Raw genomic sequence first — 16,111 nt, 5'->3', positions numbered from 1 at the left:
TTCGCTTAAGCGAAAATATTAAACGAGCTCATGCAGAACTTGTCTGTAATATATAAAATTCATTATATCATTCCATATCACTTATTCGTAACAAAGGGCTACCTTAAAATGTGCAAAATGTCACCATAATCAAATAAAAAAGCACGTAGAATTTTTAAAAAAGGCAGTAACTGTCCAAATTCACCCTCTGTATACTGTAACTTCGGACAGAGATTTAAAAGACACGTGTGTCCGAAATTACCCCAATCCATGCCTCAGATAAATATACCTGCACATACACTTTCTGGTTCTGGGATATTTTATTCGTTACACATATACCCTACCACTTCCATAACAATCAATTTAATCTAACAATATATACGAAAGTTACAATCAAAATAACGACAAAACCGTCCGAAATCACCCTGTTTGACAGTATTTTTAACTGGGAAATCTGGAAAAAATCTGTAATCCCCCTCTGCATGTTTGCATATTCAGCGTGAAAGAAGAAACTCCAAGTAAACAGGAAAAAAATGCCAATTTTTTAAAACTACTCGAGCAAACAGTACGGTCCAGTACGCAATCTAAAATAGAGTACAGGTCCCTTCAGGAGCAGACTGTGCACGATCTGTCGAGTAAGCGATTGCAGTGAAGTCAGTATACCAGGTGACGGCCCCCACCCGAGTTGAAGGAGATGCGGGCCTCACTGTTAGTGACCCTTCCCAGTTTGGGCCTGTACCTGTGACCTCTCCATCCGACTGGGGCATTAAACAAATATTCTCCGCTCTCTTGCTATATCGAACTCGAGTGAGAACTCGCGAGCCTTTGGCAATATATTCGACAGTCTCTGTTGGGAACTAGTGATTGTCGAGTCATCAGTGTGGCTGCCTCTTTTAAAACACGGTTGACCCGTGATCAGCCATCCTACTGTGTGTCATTTTACGTGGCATTTATACCGGAGGTTACATCTGTTTATGGACGGCCACTAATATAGCCTTTTCTCCCATTGGGAAGTAAACATATCTGTTGATTTTCTCTGCTGTTTATCAGAAAACATTGATATAAGATAAAAATAGGAAAAAAGAAATTGCCTATAAATCACACTAAAATTTGAAAAAAGTAACATCTAAATTAGCTATGCATTTTTTTCCTGATCCTAATTACACATTAAGAGCTATTTAACAAATTCACTGACAATTATGTGAAAAGGAATTACCAAACGTTAGTTTAAATATTGGATCTCTGTCTACCCTCCCCTCACCTCACCCCCTCTGTTCCCACGACTGCCCACTCGCTTCCTTTTCAGCCTTCCCCCAACCTAACCCTCTCCCCTCCCGGCGGAAGGAAAAAAAGAGCTGCAACACTGAGGAGGAGTTGTGTGTCATAAACGAAAGTTGGTAGGCATCTGTATACGTCTGATGGATGATGCCTATTCTGATCTTGCAGCAGTCACATAAAGGTGGGGCTAGCAGCACCACTATGAGGATGCAAATCAGGTTTGCTTTAAATACATGCTGTGACAGTTGTGAGCGGCAGTTACTTTTGAGACTGGATGTGGTGAGCTGGTGTTAGTCACGAATGCCTTTATGGTGACGAAGATCCATTATCAGCACCTCACTGAGTTTGAACAAGGCTGTGTAATAGGGCCATGAGGAGCTGGATGTTCCTTCTGGGATATTGCAGAAAGACTTGGCAGAAATGTAGGCACTGTATGTGATTTCTGGCAGTGGTGGTCACGAAAATGTACAGAGGCAAGATGACCAGGCTCCAGGTGGCTGTGTGGCACTACTGAGAGAGAAGACAATTGTGTTCAGCATATGGCTCTGGTGCATCTTACTGCCTCTGCACAGCAACTTGAGCAGCAGTTGGCACCAAAGTGACACAAAAAACTGGTACAATTTGGTTACTTCTCAGCCAGACACCCTGTAGCGTGCATTCCACTGACCCCAAACCACCGCCATTAGTGACTTTAGTGGCATCAAGCTGGAGGGCAGTGTGCAAGCCTTTTGTGTTTCCTAAAGAAAGCTTGTTTTGCTTTGTTGCCAATAAGGCCTGCAACCAAGCTGTATGCCTGCTAGACACACTCGACCTACACCTGGAGTTATAATCTGGGGTTCAATTCCGTATGACAGCAGGAGCACCCTTGTGGTTATCATCAGCCTGGTAATTAGACCTATTGTGCTTCCATTCATGAACAGCATTCCAGGGATTGTTTCCCAACAGTACAATACTCACCTCTGTACCACTGTCGAACCCAACAAGCTCTACACTGTGTCGACGTGTTACCGCGATCTGCTCGATCTCCGTATCTGCCTCCAATTGAACACACATACATAACATAGGACATCATTGGACAACTACTCCAGTGTCGTCCACAAACAGCATTAACCATCCCTGTATTGACCAACCTAGTGCAACAGGCACATAACTGCATCCTAGAAACTTAGATCTGGCACATGTTCAACACAATTCATGCACATTTGCATGCTTGTATTCAGCATTCTTGCAGTCACACAGGTTGTTAATGTACCAGCATTTCACGTTTGCAATGGCTTAGCTCGCTCTTGCATTAACCTGTTATCGTGCGATGTTAATCACTTACATATGTTACCTAAACAAATATATTCCTGAAAGTTCATTACTCTACATTAATTCTTGTTTAGTGTTGTGATTTTTTTCCATCAGTGTGGTTGCAAAAGCTGGGATAGTGATGGACAAGTTAATATCCAAAATAACTGGTCATTCATTCACACTTCATGTTCCATAAGTCACATCTTCTGAATTCTATAAACAACCAGATCTTCTAGAACAGCTTCTAGCTAAAAGTTTTTTTTTTTTTTTTTTTTTTTTTTTTTTTTTTTTTTTTTTATGTCACGTGACTTATTGTACAAGAAAAAATAAATACTTTACGACAAATATGAAGGTTCGAAATGATAGAGAGCAGAAATCAGTCATCGTTTCCGTTCTAGCTTTATTAAAGCAGATCCAGATTTCGACTAATAATTAACCGTTATCAGTGCAGTATTTCAGGGTTGTTATACATGTCTTAGTACATCTACACCTGTTTGGGCTCCTGTAACAGTTCATTCTATTATTTTGAAAGTCATTATCACAGGCATTGAGCACATTCCACTTTCCCAATGGAAGGGAATTTGACAAATATGAAGTTACTGCATCAAACAGCTGCTGTAGCATTTGTTACTAGTCACTAAATAGTCTGCAGTGCATTTCTGACGTTTTATTATGCCTGTTAGTGATACTGAACTGCTATTGTTACGAAAGTTCTTTGTACACCGATAGTACCTAAGCTGAAATTGTGTGCTTACAGCGCGTGACAAAGTACGTCAAGAAGTGCCAAAATATGTTTTTCCGTGCAAAACTGGAGTGCGAGTGTGCCGAGGTGATCCTGCGGGAGGTGCAGCTCTCGGCCGACCTCCTGCTGACGGCTTGCAGGTGAGTGCCTGTTCTGTTTGTGCTACCAATTTTAATCGACCTGTCTTTTATTTCGATTTTGCTTTCACTTTCTTTTGCTTCAATTCTTTCTCACAATCTCATAGGCTATTTAAAGACAGCATTGCAGTGATCACCACGAGTGAAGGAGACCTAACGGAAGTGCCGATCTCTGTGCTCATTTCTCATTACAATTTGGAAAGAAATACGGAAATACAGAGGTCTCCGTAGCGAGTAGACATTCAGCGGGACAGGTACGTGTAGGTGCCTCTCCTGAGGTTTGCAGTTGTCATTTCTCTCTCGTTCGAAAGATATTTTCAGTTCTATTTTTGTGATACGTTAGATGTCACTTAGAAAGCAGATGAAAGAAAGACTAACGTACATTTATGGGACATTTATAGATTTAGAGAAAGCTTTTGACAGTGACAACTGAAATACCCCCTTCAAAATTCTGACACTAGCAGTGTTAAATTCGGTGAGTGAAAGGTTATCTGTATGTTGTACAGAAGCTGGACTGCAGTTGCCTACCATCTTGGGGCATGAAAGACTAAGCAAGTTCAAACAAATGTATGGTGTAGTAGCTGTGCAGAGATGGAGAGGTTCACATAGTATAGACTACCGTATTTACTCCAATCTAAGCCGCACCTGAAAAATGAGACTTGAAATCAAGGAAAAAAAAATTTCCCGAATCTACGTCGCACCTGAAATTTGGGACTCGAAATTCAAGGGGGGAGAAAAGTTTTAGGCCGCACCTAAATCGAAACAAAGTTGGTCCATTGTAATATGAGACACAATTTAGGTCGAATGAATGACGATACAGCTACAGTAGTTTGGTTAGAGTCGTAAGCTTAACAGTTAAGCTTTACCAGGTAGCCATTGCTATGCATCAGGCGCTCCATCCATATTTATACAGGTACCCTTCCTTTTCCACATGCTTGGTCTGGTTTGAATCGATTGCTTATTTTGCTTTGATCTGGTAAGTGCCGTTCTCTTTGTTATAGGTGTTTACGTCACTCTAAGCTCAAAATGCATTATTGTACTGTGCCATGCATTGTTTGTCGCATTCTTATAATGAGCATTTACGACCTGTCGCCGCTCGCAGCATGGCTTGCTTTTGTGCGTGCTACCGTGGCTTACAATATAAAAAAATAGAGGAATTGTCTCATTAGCAAAATAATGGCAAGAGACTGCTATTTTTTGTTACTTACACTGCTGCTTTCTTTGATAATGATCAACAAGAACCAAATAATAGATTGCGTATTATAGATGATGTTCTGAACGAGAGTTTATCTAAAATTTTTCCCCATTTGAAAATCTTTGCAGGCGCCTCTTTTGTACATTACATTCTGCACAGAAATCAGAGCCATCTTAGATTTAAAAATCTAGTCAATTGCCGTGCTTCATTTCTGACTGTATCACTATTAGGCATAAGAATAATACGAATATGAACATGATGTGATACGTATATTCTTCCGCATTTGCAGTTGTCTCACACTAGTTTCGTAGTTTATTAGGCAGACAGGATTTAAATGAGATAGCAGCAAACGCAAAAGAATACATGGCAAAATGTTTGTATTCATATTATTATTATGGTGAATAGAGCACTGCATGTGATTCACAGTTCATAAAAGTTCCTATTAGCAACCATCTATTCTCACAGGTAGGAAAAAATTCAGAACGTAGAGTTGGCCATATTGACAAACATCCCAAACAGTCTTGCCAGTCGGATTTTCATAGTACATTGAAATGCTGCTACATTTGAAGATGAACAATACGGAATTTGTATTTACTTCATTGGATAATGTATGAAAATGCAGTGGTCAAAATTCGGGGCGGAGAAAAAAAGCTCGTCTTCCACCTTGTCTGCAAAGCACGCCTGTGTAGCGCTACATATATTTGATGGCAGAAGTTAAGTTGTGGCAGCACCTACCAACATTTTTCAGAACTTCCTCTTACTTTGCACTCGATTCTAAGCCGCAGGTGGTTTTTTGGATTACAAAAACCGGAAAAAAAGTGCAGCTTAGATTCGAGTAAATACGGTAACAGGGAGAGCTGCAGGGCTCCAGCCTTCCTATTGTAGACCACGACGGCAGGTACTACTACTACAATGTTGCTGAACTTACTCCAAAGAAGACCATGCAGAGGGTGTTTACACAATGTTCCTTGCCAATAAGAAGTCATTTTGGCTCTCATTACAAACAAGTGTGGTACAAATATGTGACACCGGAGATATACTGAGCCTGTGCTTCAAACACCAATTATTCGTTAACTGTGTCGAGATGTCTCTGTCAGTAAGCATCCATGGACTATACATCACAACAGACTAATTTGTGGTTGCTCAGTTGGTTGGCAACCTACAATTTAAATTCAGACAATATGTTGTATATAATGTGAACTGAAACAGCTTTACGTGTTACTGGGAATCACACGATACATCCCACAAGAGATTCTTATTTAGGCTTATTCAGTGTATCCACCGCAGAAACAAAAGATCTATATCGTAACAGTCAGCAAATAACTGACTCGTAACTATTCTCAGCACTGACAGCCGGTGGCTCTATGCGTACAACAGCTGGAGGATGTAGCTGATTCCAGTGTCTGTGTTGCAATTCTGTGAGCCGCCATACAGTGTGTGGCAGAGGGAATACTTACCATCAGGTCAGTATCCCTCACCCTCCGTTCCATTTTCTGATCGCCCATAGTGCCCCTCTGTATGACCCCATATTTCTTTTGTTGTACCGTGTGATACGGATCGTAGAAATCTTGTCACAAACTTAAGTGTCACTGATTAATTACATTGTGTACCTCTACAAAGTGAAGACCACAGTACTGTGATAAACAGTTACCACATTGCTGTTGCATGTAACTTGACAAGGCACTTTATTCGAGAATTCACAATTTTGTATCCCAAAAGGCAGTAGCTAAAACATATCTCGTGGAATCAAATAATCCTTAAGCAGTCTGGACCAAAATTGTATATTTAGTGTTTGAAATGTACTTCTTAAATTGAAAAACAGTTGCTCCTGTAGGTTTCTGTAAACGAAGGCCAGTTTCACTACTTGCACTTCTTTTTCTCCGATTGTTGGGAAGGTAAAGTACAAAATTTCTTCTTCTTGTGACACTTTAATCAGTGAACTTTTCCTGGCAAAATATCTCTCTCTCTCTCTCTCTCTCTCTCTCTCTCTCTCTCTCTCTCTCACACACACACACACACACACACACACACTCTCCATCCCTTCCGCTCTCGCCCTCTCCATATTTATGAGAGAGAGAGAGAATTAACAATATTTTAAATAAGTGACATACACATAAAAATATTAAAATTTTTCTGTGTTAGTTGTTGTTGAAATTACTTTTGTTTCAGAATTGGAAGGACCCTCGTCACTGTAGGAATGAACCCTAATAGCAACATGGGCCTGGCAGTCATCAACCTAGGAATATGCAACCTGCCTCCGACATTCCGCACGGACATTGCTAACAAGTACGTGCTTCTTACTACCTCTAAAATTACACTGTTACATAACTTTAGTCATTCTTTTTTCAAGATGTGCTTTCATGGTACTTTACTGAATTTGAGCTGATACCTGTGATATCTAGAAGAGTCCCAGTCAACCCTCTCTCTCCAGTTGTTGCACATTCGATATATTCGAGAGTGGGCAATCAGGCAATCTGCTGAATACGATGCGTGCAGTTTCGTTACTCAGTGTTTACCAGGTAAAGGTATTACTCCTTAATGTTCTGTATTGCTCAGTAACACCAACTAAATTACGAACTGTACTTATTTGGTATTGTCGAGATATCTGCCAGGAATGTTGGTTATTTGTTTCTACTGTTATTGATCATTAAAATGTACGGTGCAGCTGACATGCCATTACCACTGGCATGCACATATATCCGGTCACAAAGAAATAACATAAATGTCAGTAATTGGTAAAACGGATTATGGATATAAAGAAACACTCCAGTTCTAGACACTGCTGTCACCTGAGCAATTATCAGGGTGGACACTGTTGGCTTGTCAGCCTCTGAATCAGTGATCTATTTATGTTTTCTTATCATTCATGACTGGAGAATAAAGAATTTAATGAATAGAAAAGTTAACATCTCTAATTTTCATAAGAACTGCATTACATTTACTGTAACGGGATTGAATACAAAACTGACTATCGTGGTTGAGGTTGAGTGCAAATTGCTTGATGAACAGGAGATACAAGAGTAAAGAAACATATTCGGTGCTGCAATTCACTGCAGGCTCGATGTGCTGAGGGTAACAAGTTGGAATACAAATTTTACCATTTCCATCTAGGACTGGCACACAGGACGGGAAACATAAGAAACGGGACATGTTACAGAGAACTCGAGTGCCCCAAAATACCCTATACTCAGCAACAATTGCAAATTACTCAACGAGGTGAACCGTTACTCTTGTTGTAGCGTAATATGAACTGACTGCGTCACTTGATGAGCTGTTGTCATTTCCAACTGGAAGTGGTGCACTTAATTTCCCCACAGTGCGAGTCCAATAAGTGATTGTGGAATGCGTCTTTCTGGGCAATGAAGTAGCTTTCTTTGTAATTAATATTAAAGATAAAAAAGTCACTTTGAATGCATATATTAACGAATCTTTTAACTTCCATTGTTGCATGTTATCAAATTTTTAAAACTTGGAAACTTTGTCCCTCTACTCTCATATAGACATTGATAATCTTAGGAAAGTGAAACACACAGTTGGAATTGTGATTACAAAATCAGTATAAATGTTAAATTATCTCATTTATGTAATTAGTGTTTTGGTGCAAGTGTTATATTTTAAAAATGTGTTTCCTCAAAAATGTACTATTTGCATTTGTTAAATTTTGGAAAAATGCTGCTCATATGTATGTTTATATTCATTTATTGCATTCTCAATGTGTATGTTGAACTGTAATGGGATAAGGCTGTGTCCCTACTCAATACCTGTATTTACTCCTCTAAATTTTCGCTCAATGTCTTTCTAATTTGACAACTGCTTCCCGATTCCTGTGAAGTTACTGCACTATTTTCCTGTCTGTGATTCAATGTAATCCACATAAAAATTTGCATAATTTTAGACCATTTGGCATTATTGAAAGAATTTTTTAAATCAATGACACCTACAAATAGTGATTTATTTATCCACAACTTATTTTGACACAGTATTAGTAAAATAATTATAGCGTGTGTAGATTCACACGATCATCAGTGAGTTTTGTTCACTATTCTGTGGCGTAAGATCTGTATCAGCATCTTGGTGGCACAGACTAGTAAGCTTACTGCCTTCACACTAGTCTCACATGGTTTTCTTAAGTACTGTTACAAGAACTGATATTCATAAGTCTTGAGCGATTTCTCCTTTTTCATACATCTCTGTGATGAGCTCTTGTGGGCAACATATTCTCATCTAGTGCTCAGATCATTTACCCACTTACTGCATAATGCCTAGGAGCCTGCATCAGCTTTAGTTTCATAAGTGCTTTATCAAAAAGTTGAGCTGTATATAAAAAAATGAAAACCTGACAGTCACAACACTAAACTTCACATCTTCCGAGTCGTGCTGTGTGTCGGAAGATGAGGTGTCATTATGGTTTTTCAGGCTGCTGGCGCACATCGAGCAATACAAAGGGACGTGGCTGCAGAACCACCTGCCGGCCGGCCTGCAGGGCTCGCTGCTCGTCCTCACGTCAGCCCTGCACCGCTTCGTGCCTGACGAGACTCAGCCGTCGTAGCGGTGTGGAATCGGGGTTTGGGTCCGACGTGACGGGCAATGTACGAACTCCCACCGCAATTTCGGATCGACAGTGTAATCATTAGAACCTGGTAGTTCGAGCGGCATCCGCCTTCCGGTCATAGTACCAAGTACACTCGCAGGTGTCTTGACAGGTGGAAGAGTTTACTTTTTGCTATGTTGCCGTTAGGTCCAGTGTTAGTCTTTACATTTATTGTTTTGTACATTGATTTAAATGTTTGTTCTGCAAGCAATATTCTGTTAAGTTTTACTACAAAGATAATTGTTAGCTTTAAACTATTTTTTAAGTTCTTTTCGCACTTAGAATTGACAGAAGTTATTTTTTTGTGGTTACTTAAAATATTATATTTTGAGCTGCATTATTTTTTTGTCCAGGCGTATTGTTAAATACAGAAGAACAGGTTAGGGAATAGTGCTGTAGCAAACTTTTAGGTTGCAGTTCTCTAGGAATTTATTTTGTAATTGTGGAATAGATTTAGAATTTTAGTTGTGTTAAAATTTTAGTGAATGAAGATTGGTTGTTACTATTGTTATAAAATTAATTTTTTAAGTATTAGATATCTGGCACCTGTGATTTTTATGCATATACTTTGCACTGAAACATTCTCTGTTATGAAGAATATTATTCAGAATATTTAAAAATTATTAGAGTATTTTGTTGTGACATGAGGGAAGAATGTATTTGAAATGAGAATCCAATTTCTGAGCCAAACTGAATAGAAAACATAAATTTTTTGGTCGTAAGTCATCCCGGAAAGGAAAATACACGTTTTTCCATTTTTGAGGTGCCGAAGAGCAGAGCAGTGATTACTCGTCAAACAGATGTCGGTTTGTTAGAGGATGAACAGACTTGGCTATTTTTGTAAAAAAAAATACAGAAATCACTTGTTGTACTTGCCAAAATTTTTCCTGTCCTTAAGCTGTCTGAAATGAGTGCAGTAATTTGAGCATCTCTGGACGGTCTCCGTCTACACGGTCAGAATGACAGCAAAAGCAGTCAGACTGTGCATTTTCACTGGCTGTATGTAGAGAATACATCAACTTTGTGGCCATTTGTGGTACCCCCCTCCCCAAAACAGTCTTGTTTCAGCCAGGAGCTTGTATCGCTGTTCAGCAGCAGTAACTAGTTTCCTGTGTCTGTCCACTCAAATTGCATAACTGTGAAATGGAATATGTTAGGTCTGAAATGACTAGCATGTGAATTTTCAGTTAAATACAGAAATCATAATGTGTGAAGACATTTGTGTTGCTTTGTGCCTCACGCTTCTCGCACCTCCTTACACGCCCTCCTCAACCCCCACTGGCCTCTGCTTCCTATTCCGTACTCAATTCTAGAGTGGTGGACAGATTGTGACAACAAATTGTGACAACTCGAGCATCTGTGTAATGTCATAAATAGTAATCGATGTGTCCCGACCTCATGGTTCTCATAAGTGACTTTTGCCATTTAAGGAAAGCTTGTTAATAAGAAGACTGAATATTGAGTATTTTATTATCTGTTTTCATGTTTCATAATGACATTTACAAATATATTAACATTCCAAAAAAGCGTTGTCCTTCTGTATGTGCCCTATGTTATATTTATTAGTGTTGTAGTTTATACTGTTTATAATTGCCTCTGTTGATACTTTCTCTGATAGGATACAATAGCTGATAAAAAAAATGAATACAGTATTGTGGAACGTGTTTGTGTCCTCATGTGATGAGTCGGCACAGTGCGGGCATACTTTGCCCTCACATTTTTAAGGTTTTTATGTGAAAATTTCACGCCAAATGTCATGTATCACCTTTTACTAATGTTCATTAGCTTTTATTCACTGTTGAAAATGTTCCTTTGAAGAAAGATATAGTCAGTCCAGTTTACTTGATAAGAGCAATTCCCACAAAAGGCATGTTTCTGCATTTAGTACATGTTCAGTGTGGATGTTATGTGATGACCCGTACTGTGCAACATTGTGAAAGAATCATTCCAGGTACAATTAAGTATTAACCATTGTACAGGTTGTCCATGATTATCTTTACAGATTTGGGATTTTATAACTTTAAAGATAAAGGTAATAACAAGTGGTTGTCAACAAGTGATAGTTAATTCATATAGAGTGAGTGAGTTAGTTAGTTGTTTTAGTTATGGTATCCCACATTAAAAACCATTTATTACCTGGGTTAGTTTTGGATTGATTAAATCCTAAAATTGCAAAGAGAAATTAACGGACACCTTGTACTTGCCCAGTTGTGTAATTTCATCTACAACAAAACTCATTTTGACAGTTTACAATTTTTAACCTTTGCAGCCAAATTGTTGTTTTCCCTGTATAGAGTATCTCGACAGCTCGCACTGCTGCCTCCGACAGTTGTCGGCTACAGAATTTGTCGCTCGCTCTGTAGGCTCTGACAGAACGGTGAATGAATGGAACGCACTTCATGCTGCCCTGGTAGTCCTTTTGTGTGACAGTTGCTAGGCTGGTGCTAATGATGTTCCATTCACATTTTTGTAGGTGTCCATAAATAATCAAGCAATAAAAAGTCTGATGAACCATAAATTCCACCATGAAAGCGCGAAGAACCGTCTACCTAATTTTGAAATCTCAGACATTTTATGAAATATTAGGGCTGTGAATGATACGTGAGATGAGATGCTGTCTATGTGATTTTCATAGGTTCAGCAGATTGATGTTGAACTATGAAAACCTTGGATGAGATAATAGATATTTGCATTTACAGTAAAAGTTGTACAGAAAACGGTGTATGAAAGCTTAAGACAAGTTTGTGTGCACAGTATTAGTGGCTCATCATCTTTTGTTAATAAATATTGATATCTGTATAAAATTGTAACAACTATGTGTATACGTGGAAGCATCCTAATGCAGGTAAAATCTTCTCTTTGAGTATTTGCTGTTGGCCACTGCAGTATTAGATGTGCTGTTAACTCGTGAAATCACTCACATACTTTGTCTTTGTTAAAGAGAGTTGTTTGTTTGTTTAAAGACTGCCTGAATTTAGTGTACTACAGTCTCATCTAAAGAAAAATTTGCTCGTGTTGTCAGGCCACTGATCATTCAGTACATAGCACAAGCCCCACTTGTACGTTACAATTCATTAATGACCATATTGTCCGTCAAACATCCGCTTTTGAGTTTTCTGGGACAAGGCAAAATCTGAGGTTCCTGACATTAATGTGTGTACTTTACAGGAAAATTTTAATCATGTGTGCTTTGTTTGGGGCACTTGCTGTCACATTGAATCACTGTAACAAATAATGTCAACATTGTCTATATGGTCGAAATAAAAGCAATGGTGGGGAAAAAATAAACTGTTTTCAAAATTCGGTAGTTGTATTGACATTAGGAACGAGACGATAATGTGAAATGTCGTGTCCGAAATGTACAATCGAGTGGAGGATACAGTATTATCAGGAGAAATAGTATGATAGCAGAGACTGGAATAGGCTATAGAATGAAGTAGGCCTTTCTGCGCATTTTCCGTGTCGTAAGTGAAGTGTGGAAGTGACATTTAATTTGCAGAGTTCTCTCTCTCAATTTCTCATGCAAATTTTTATTTCTCTTACAGTATCCCTAATTGCACATTAACAACAGTAAAGACCTTAGGGAAGCATAGTAGTCTTTGTGTGATACTATCAGTTATTTGGCTAATTTGCCTTAGAAGTGCAGCTCTCTTGTCCTACTGTCTACACTACATTTTTGTCTCAGAAGTTTGGCCCAGCTCTTTTAAGACTATTTCAGTAAACTTCTTTAGCCCTGTTTTAAGTTTTGTTTTTATTTAGGTGACAAGTTCGACAGTCTCCCACTGCTCTTCCTCTTGGGTCATCTGCCCCTTTGAACACATTAGGTCCTGAAAGTTCAGATTTTTACATTCTCAGACTACTGCACATTTTCGGAATCGGAATGCCATTCTGTGACCTACAGTAGATGTGGGTGTTGAAACCTTTTCATCACTGTGGGAGTGCTATCTGAATATGGCAGGAGAGACCTGGTGGACAAGAACTGTATTTCTTTATTTCTTTACATTTGGTGACAAAAGTAGTCCAGTGAAAAGATGAGAACTCATTTAACAGATAAATTATGCGAGGCACACAGGAACAGAAAGATGAGGTAATCATTTACAGCTTTCATACATCCATTTTTCTTCCACCTCTGATAAAAAGAATGTAGAGAGACTGATGCAGTAATAGACATTAATTGCGTTATTATTTTATTAGTTAATAAGGAAATATGATATTCTTTTGAAGCATACAGATCATTCCTTTTTCTGTGAAATAATTTCAATCACACACATTTGTGATGTGTTATTTAGCTGTCCTTTACTTTAGTGGAAGTATCCAACTCTTCACATTTTGTCATTTTCCTGTTGTCATTTTATTATCCTTCAGCACAAAAAATTATGACCTCAGGTACTGAATATCTAAGCAACCTCACCCCCTCTAATTTTTCTCTGGTTAATGTGGCAGACCTTCGAGTTTCATAAATTACCCAAAGAAAGTCCTGTCTTTGAGATTTGCATATAAGGTTCCCAGAAAGTCAGTGGATGACACTTGTCGAATTTCTAAATCTTGAGAGGAATGCAGGTTTAAAAATCATTTTGGCAACAGTCAAACTAACATTGTGTTTTTAATATAATAGAGGGAAACATTCCACGTGGGAAAAATTTATCAAAAAACAAAGATGATGTGACTTACCAAACGAAAGCGCTGGCAGCGCTTTCGTTTGGTAAGTCACATCATCTTTGTTTTTTGATTACATTGTGTTTTGATTGACATATTTACTGAGTTCATTTGACTATTTTTTTAAGTAACAAATACCCCAGTTTTCGTTGCAACTAATGAGTTGTCTGTTTCCTGTTTGGCAACTTCCAAAATACCACTGGAGGATATTTAAAAAAAGTGAAAAGTGATATGTGGATCATTGGACGGTGCACAGTACTTTTGTCAGGTTTCCTGTAGATCATAGCAGTGTTACACTAGTGAAACTGAATGCCCGAACGAAATTCATAGTCTGTTTGAAACAAAATAGTTAAACAGCTTTGGTCAAATTAAGATGAGTGAGAATTCTGCTTATCACAAAAAGTAGTGGCAGCAATCATTATTAAGTAAAATCATTGTGCATGGAAAGTTCTGTCTTCCCTTTTTCAAATCACAAATTGAGCAGCTTAAAAATGACCATACATTCAGGATGGGATGTGAAGTGGCTCCACGAAACATAGTGATGACTCATGGGGAACGGTGTGGTGATTTCAGACTTCACATGACATTGGCAGTCGGTGAACAATAGTATTTATCATCTGATAAAAAGCTGACCAGAAATGAACTGTCTAAAGTAATAGGAACCAGTAGCTATTGGTCTTACACTTTTTACACAATAAAAATTTGCTTTGTCTAATTTATGAGTCTTTTGTTACAGTTGTAGACATATTTATAAATTTTGCTGTTTGTGTGTATGTTATGATGAGAATGAATAAAGAAACTTTACAAAATATTAATATAGAAATAACTTTTGGAAGCTCCTCATGGATAAGAGGAGTAAGATCAATTCTCGGTCACTTCTTATAAATTTTTGACCATCGCCAGGTCCACTGTCGTTAGACTGCCACGTGTCTCTTGTCGTACAGTCATGCTCTTCCATTTCCTATTTCGACATAGCTCTCGTGGCAGATTTTTTTTTTTTTTTTTCCTCCCATCGCATTTTCTTTCAAAACCAATAACAGTAGAAAATATACGTTTTTATGTACATTATACATTGTTCTTCTGTACAGTTTTGAAACAAAGGAACGTGAACAGTTTCATCATCTCGTAACAATATTGCGTCAACAAATCTTTTATGATCACAGTATTTTCAATCAATAAAGAACACTTTTCATTTGAATGTCTGAATTTCTTTGTTAATGCAATATATTTTATGAATAAGTTTCATTTTAATGTAGTAATAACTTAATTTTCCTTTTTGGTTAGGGTATATGTTGCTAATTATAATCAGTAAGACTGAGGCAGCGAGGATTCATGAAGTGTACTAGCCTGCGCAGTGTTGGTAGTGTTTCAGTCATAGAAGCAGCATTTTGGCAATATCGTGAAGCAGTCTTTCTGTTAAGTTTAGATATTTGTACATCAGAATATGATTTGCTTATTTGAATTACATTTTGTTGTACCTGAAGTGGCATTTTTATTTTCTAATTATCTATATCCTCACTTTACCTACAAAATGCAATCATTATATATACCGCTTTTGTCTCGAGCACACGTTGTACGAGTTATATCGCCCTGTTAGAAATAGAAGAAGCGATACCTAGTGGGCAAAATGAAACTGGGCTAGAAAAATTTCATGCAGCTTAAGATAGGCAACCTGACTCACCTCTTCTGCCCTGGATACAGGAGACCTCTCTTGATGTGTGTCAAATATTTAAGGAAAAAGAGAACAGTAGCTATGGCAAGCAGCAGTCCAACATATTAGGTTACATTGAGGTTTCAAAGTGATTTAATTTCTTCAGAAGGTGGGCTCACTGGGCATATCCCTTCCGAAGATTTGTCTTTTGGGGTGTGTCCCCACTCCATCACAAGGCAGTGATTCACTTCTCATTTAATCCACAGGAGGAGTGTCACCTCTTTTTCACATTTTTCTGAATGAAAGTGTACTCCTCTGCTGCTGCTGCTGCTGCTGCTGCTGCTGCCAACTTTGGGGTCTCTACCTGTAACCTCGGAAATGGTTTCTGTGCTACACCCCACAATATCGGGTCCTTGTTTGAATTGGCCATCCTGTCACTCCAACCTGCCAGAATGTAGAGTGCCATCACTGCAGTGTGGAAGTGTCAGATTTGTATTACGTGAGTGGAGGACTATGGAAGATGATTGTATCTCCCTCTGGCTGGTTTGACAGTTGTGTGTGATACCACCGCCAAATACATACTAGGTGT

The 16,111-nt window shown here is 38.5% G+C and overlaps 1 protein-coding gene across 2 annotated transcripts in view; it reads left to right on the top strand.

Annotated features, from left to right (window-relative positions):
- Positions 1-15,354, top strand: part of LOC124550870 — a 163,834-nt gene extending 148,480 nt beyond the window's left edge. For both annotated transcript variants that reach the window (XM_047125618.1, XM_047125617.1), the window contains exons 17-19: positions 3,308-3,432; positions 6,794-6,910; positions 9,041-15,354. In XM_047125618.1, coding sequence (XP_046981574.1) covers positions 3,308-3,432; positions 6,794-6,910; positions 9,041-9,173 — 375 coding nt within the window. In that variant the 3' untranslated portion in view covers positions 9,174-15,354. The remainder of the gene's footprint in view (positions 1-3,307; positions 3,433-6,793; positions 6,911-9,040) is intronic.
- The last annotated feature ends 757 nt before the right edge of the window (positions 15,355-16,111 follow it).

Source organism: Schistocerca americana, chromosome 9 (assembly GCF_021461395.2).
Source record: "Schistocerca americana isolate TAMUIC-IGC-003095 chromosome 9, iqSchAmer2.1, whole genome shotgun sequence".
Classification (NCBI taxonomy): domain Eukaryota; kingdom Metazoa; phylum Arthropoda; class Insecta; order Orthoptera; family Acrididae; genus Schistocerca; species Schistocerca americana.
Note: the sequence above shows the minus strand (reverse complement) of the source record. Positions and strands in the feature narration are given on the sequence as shown.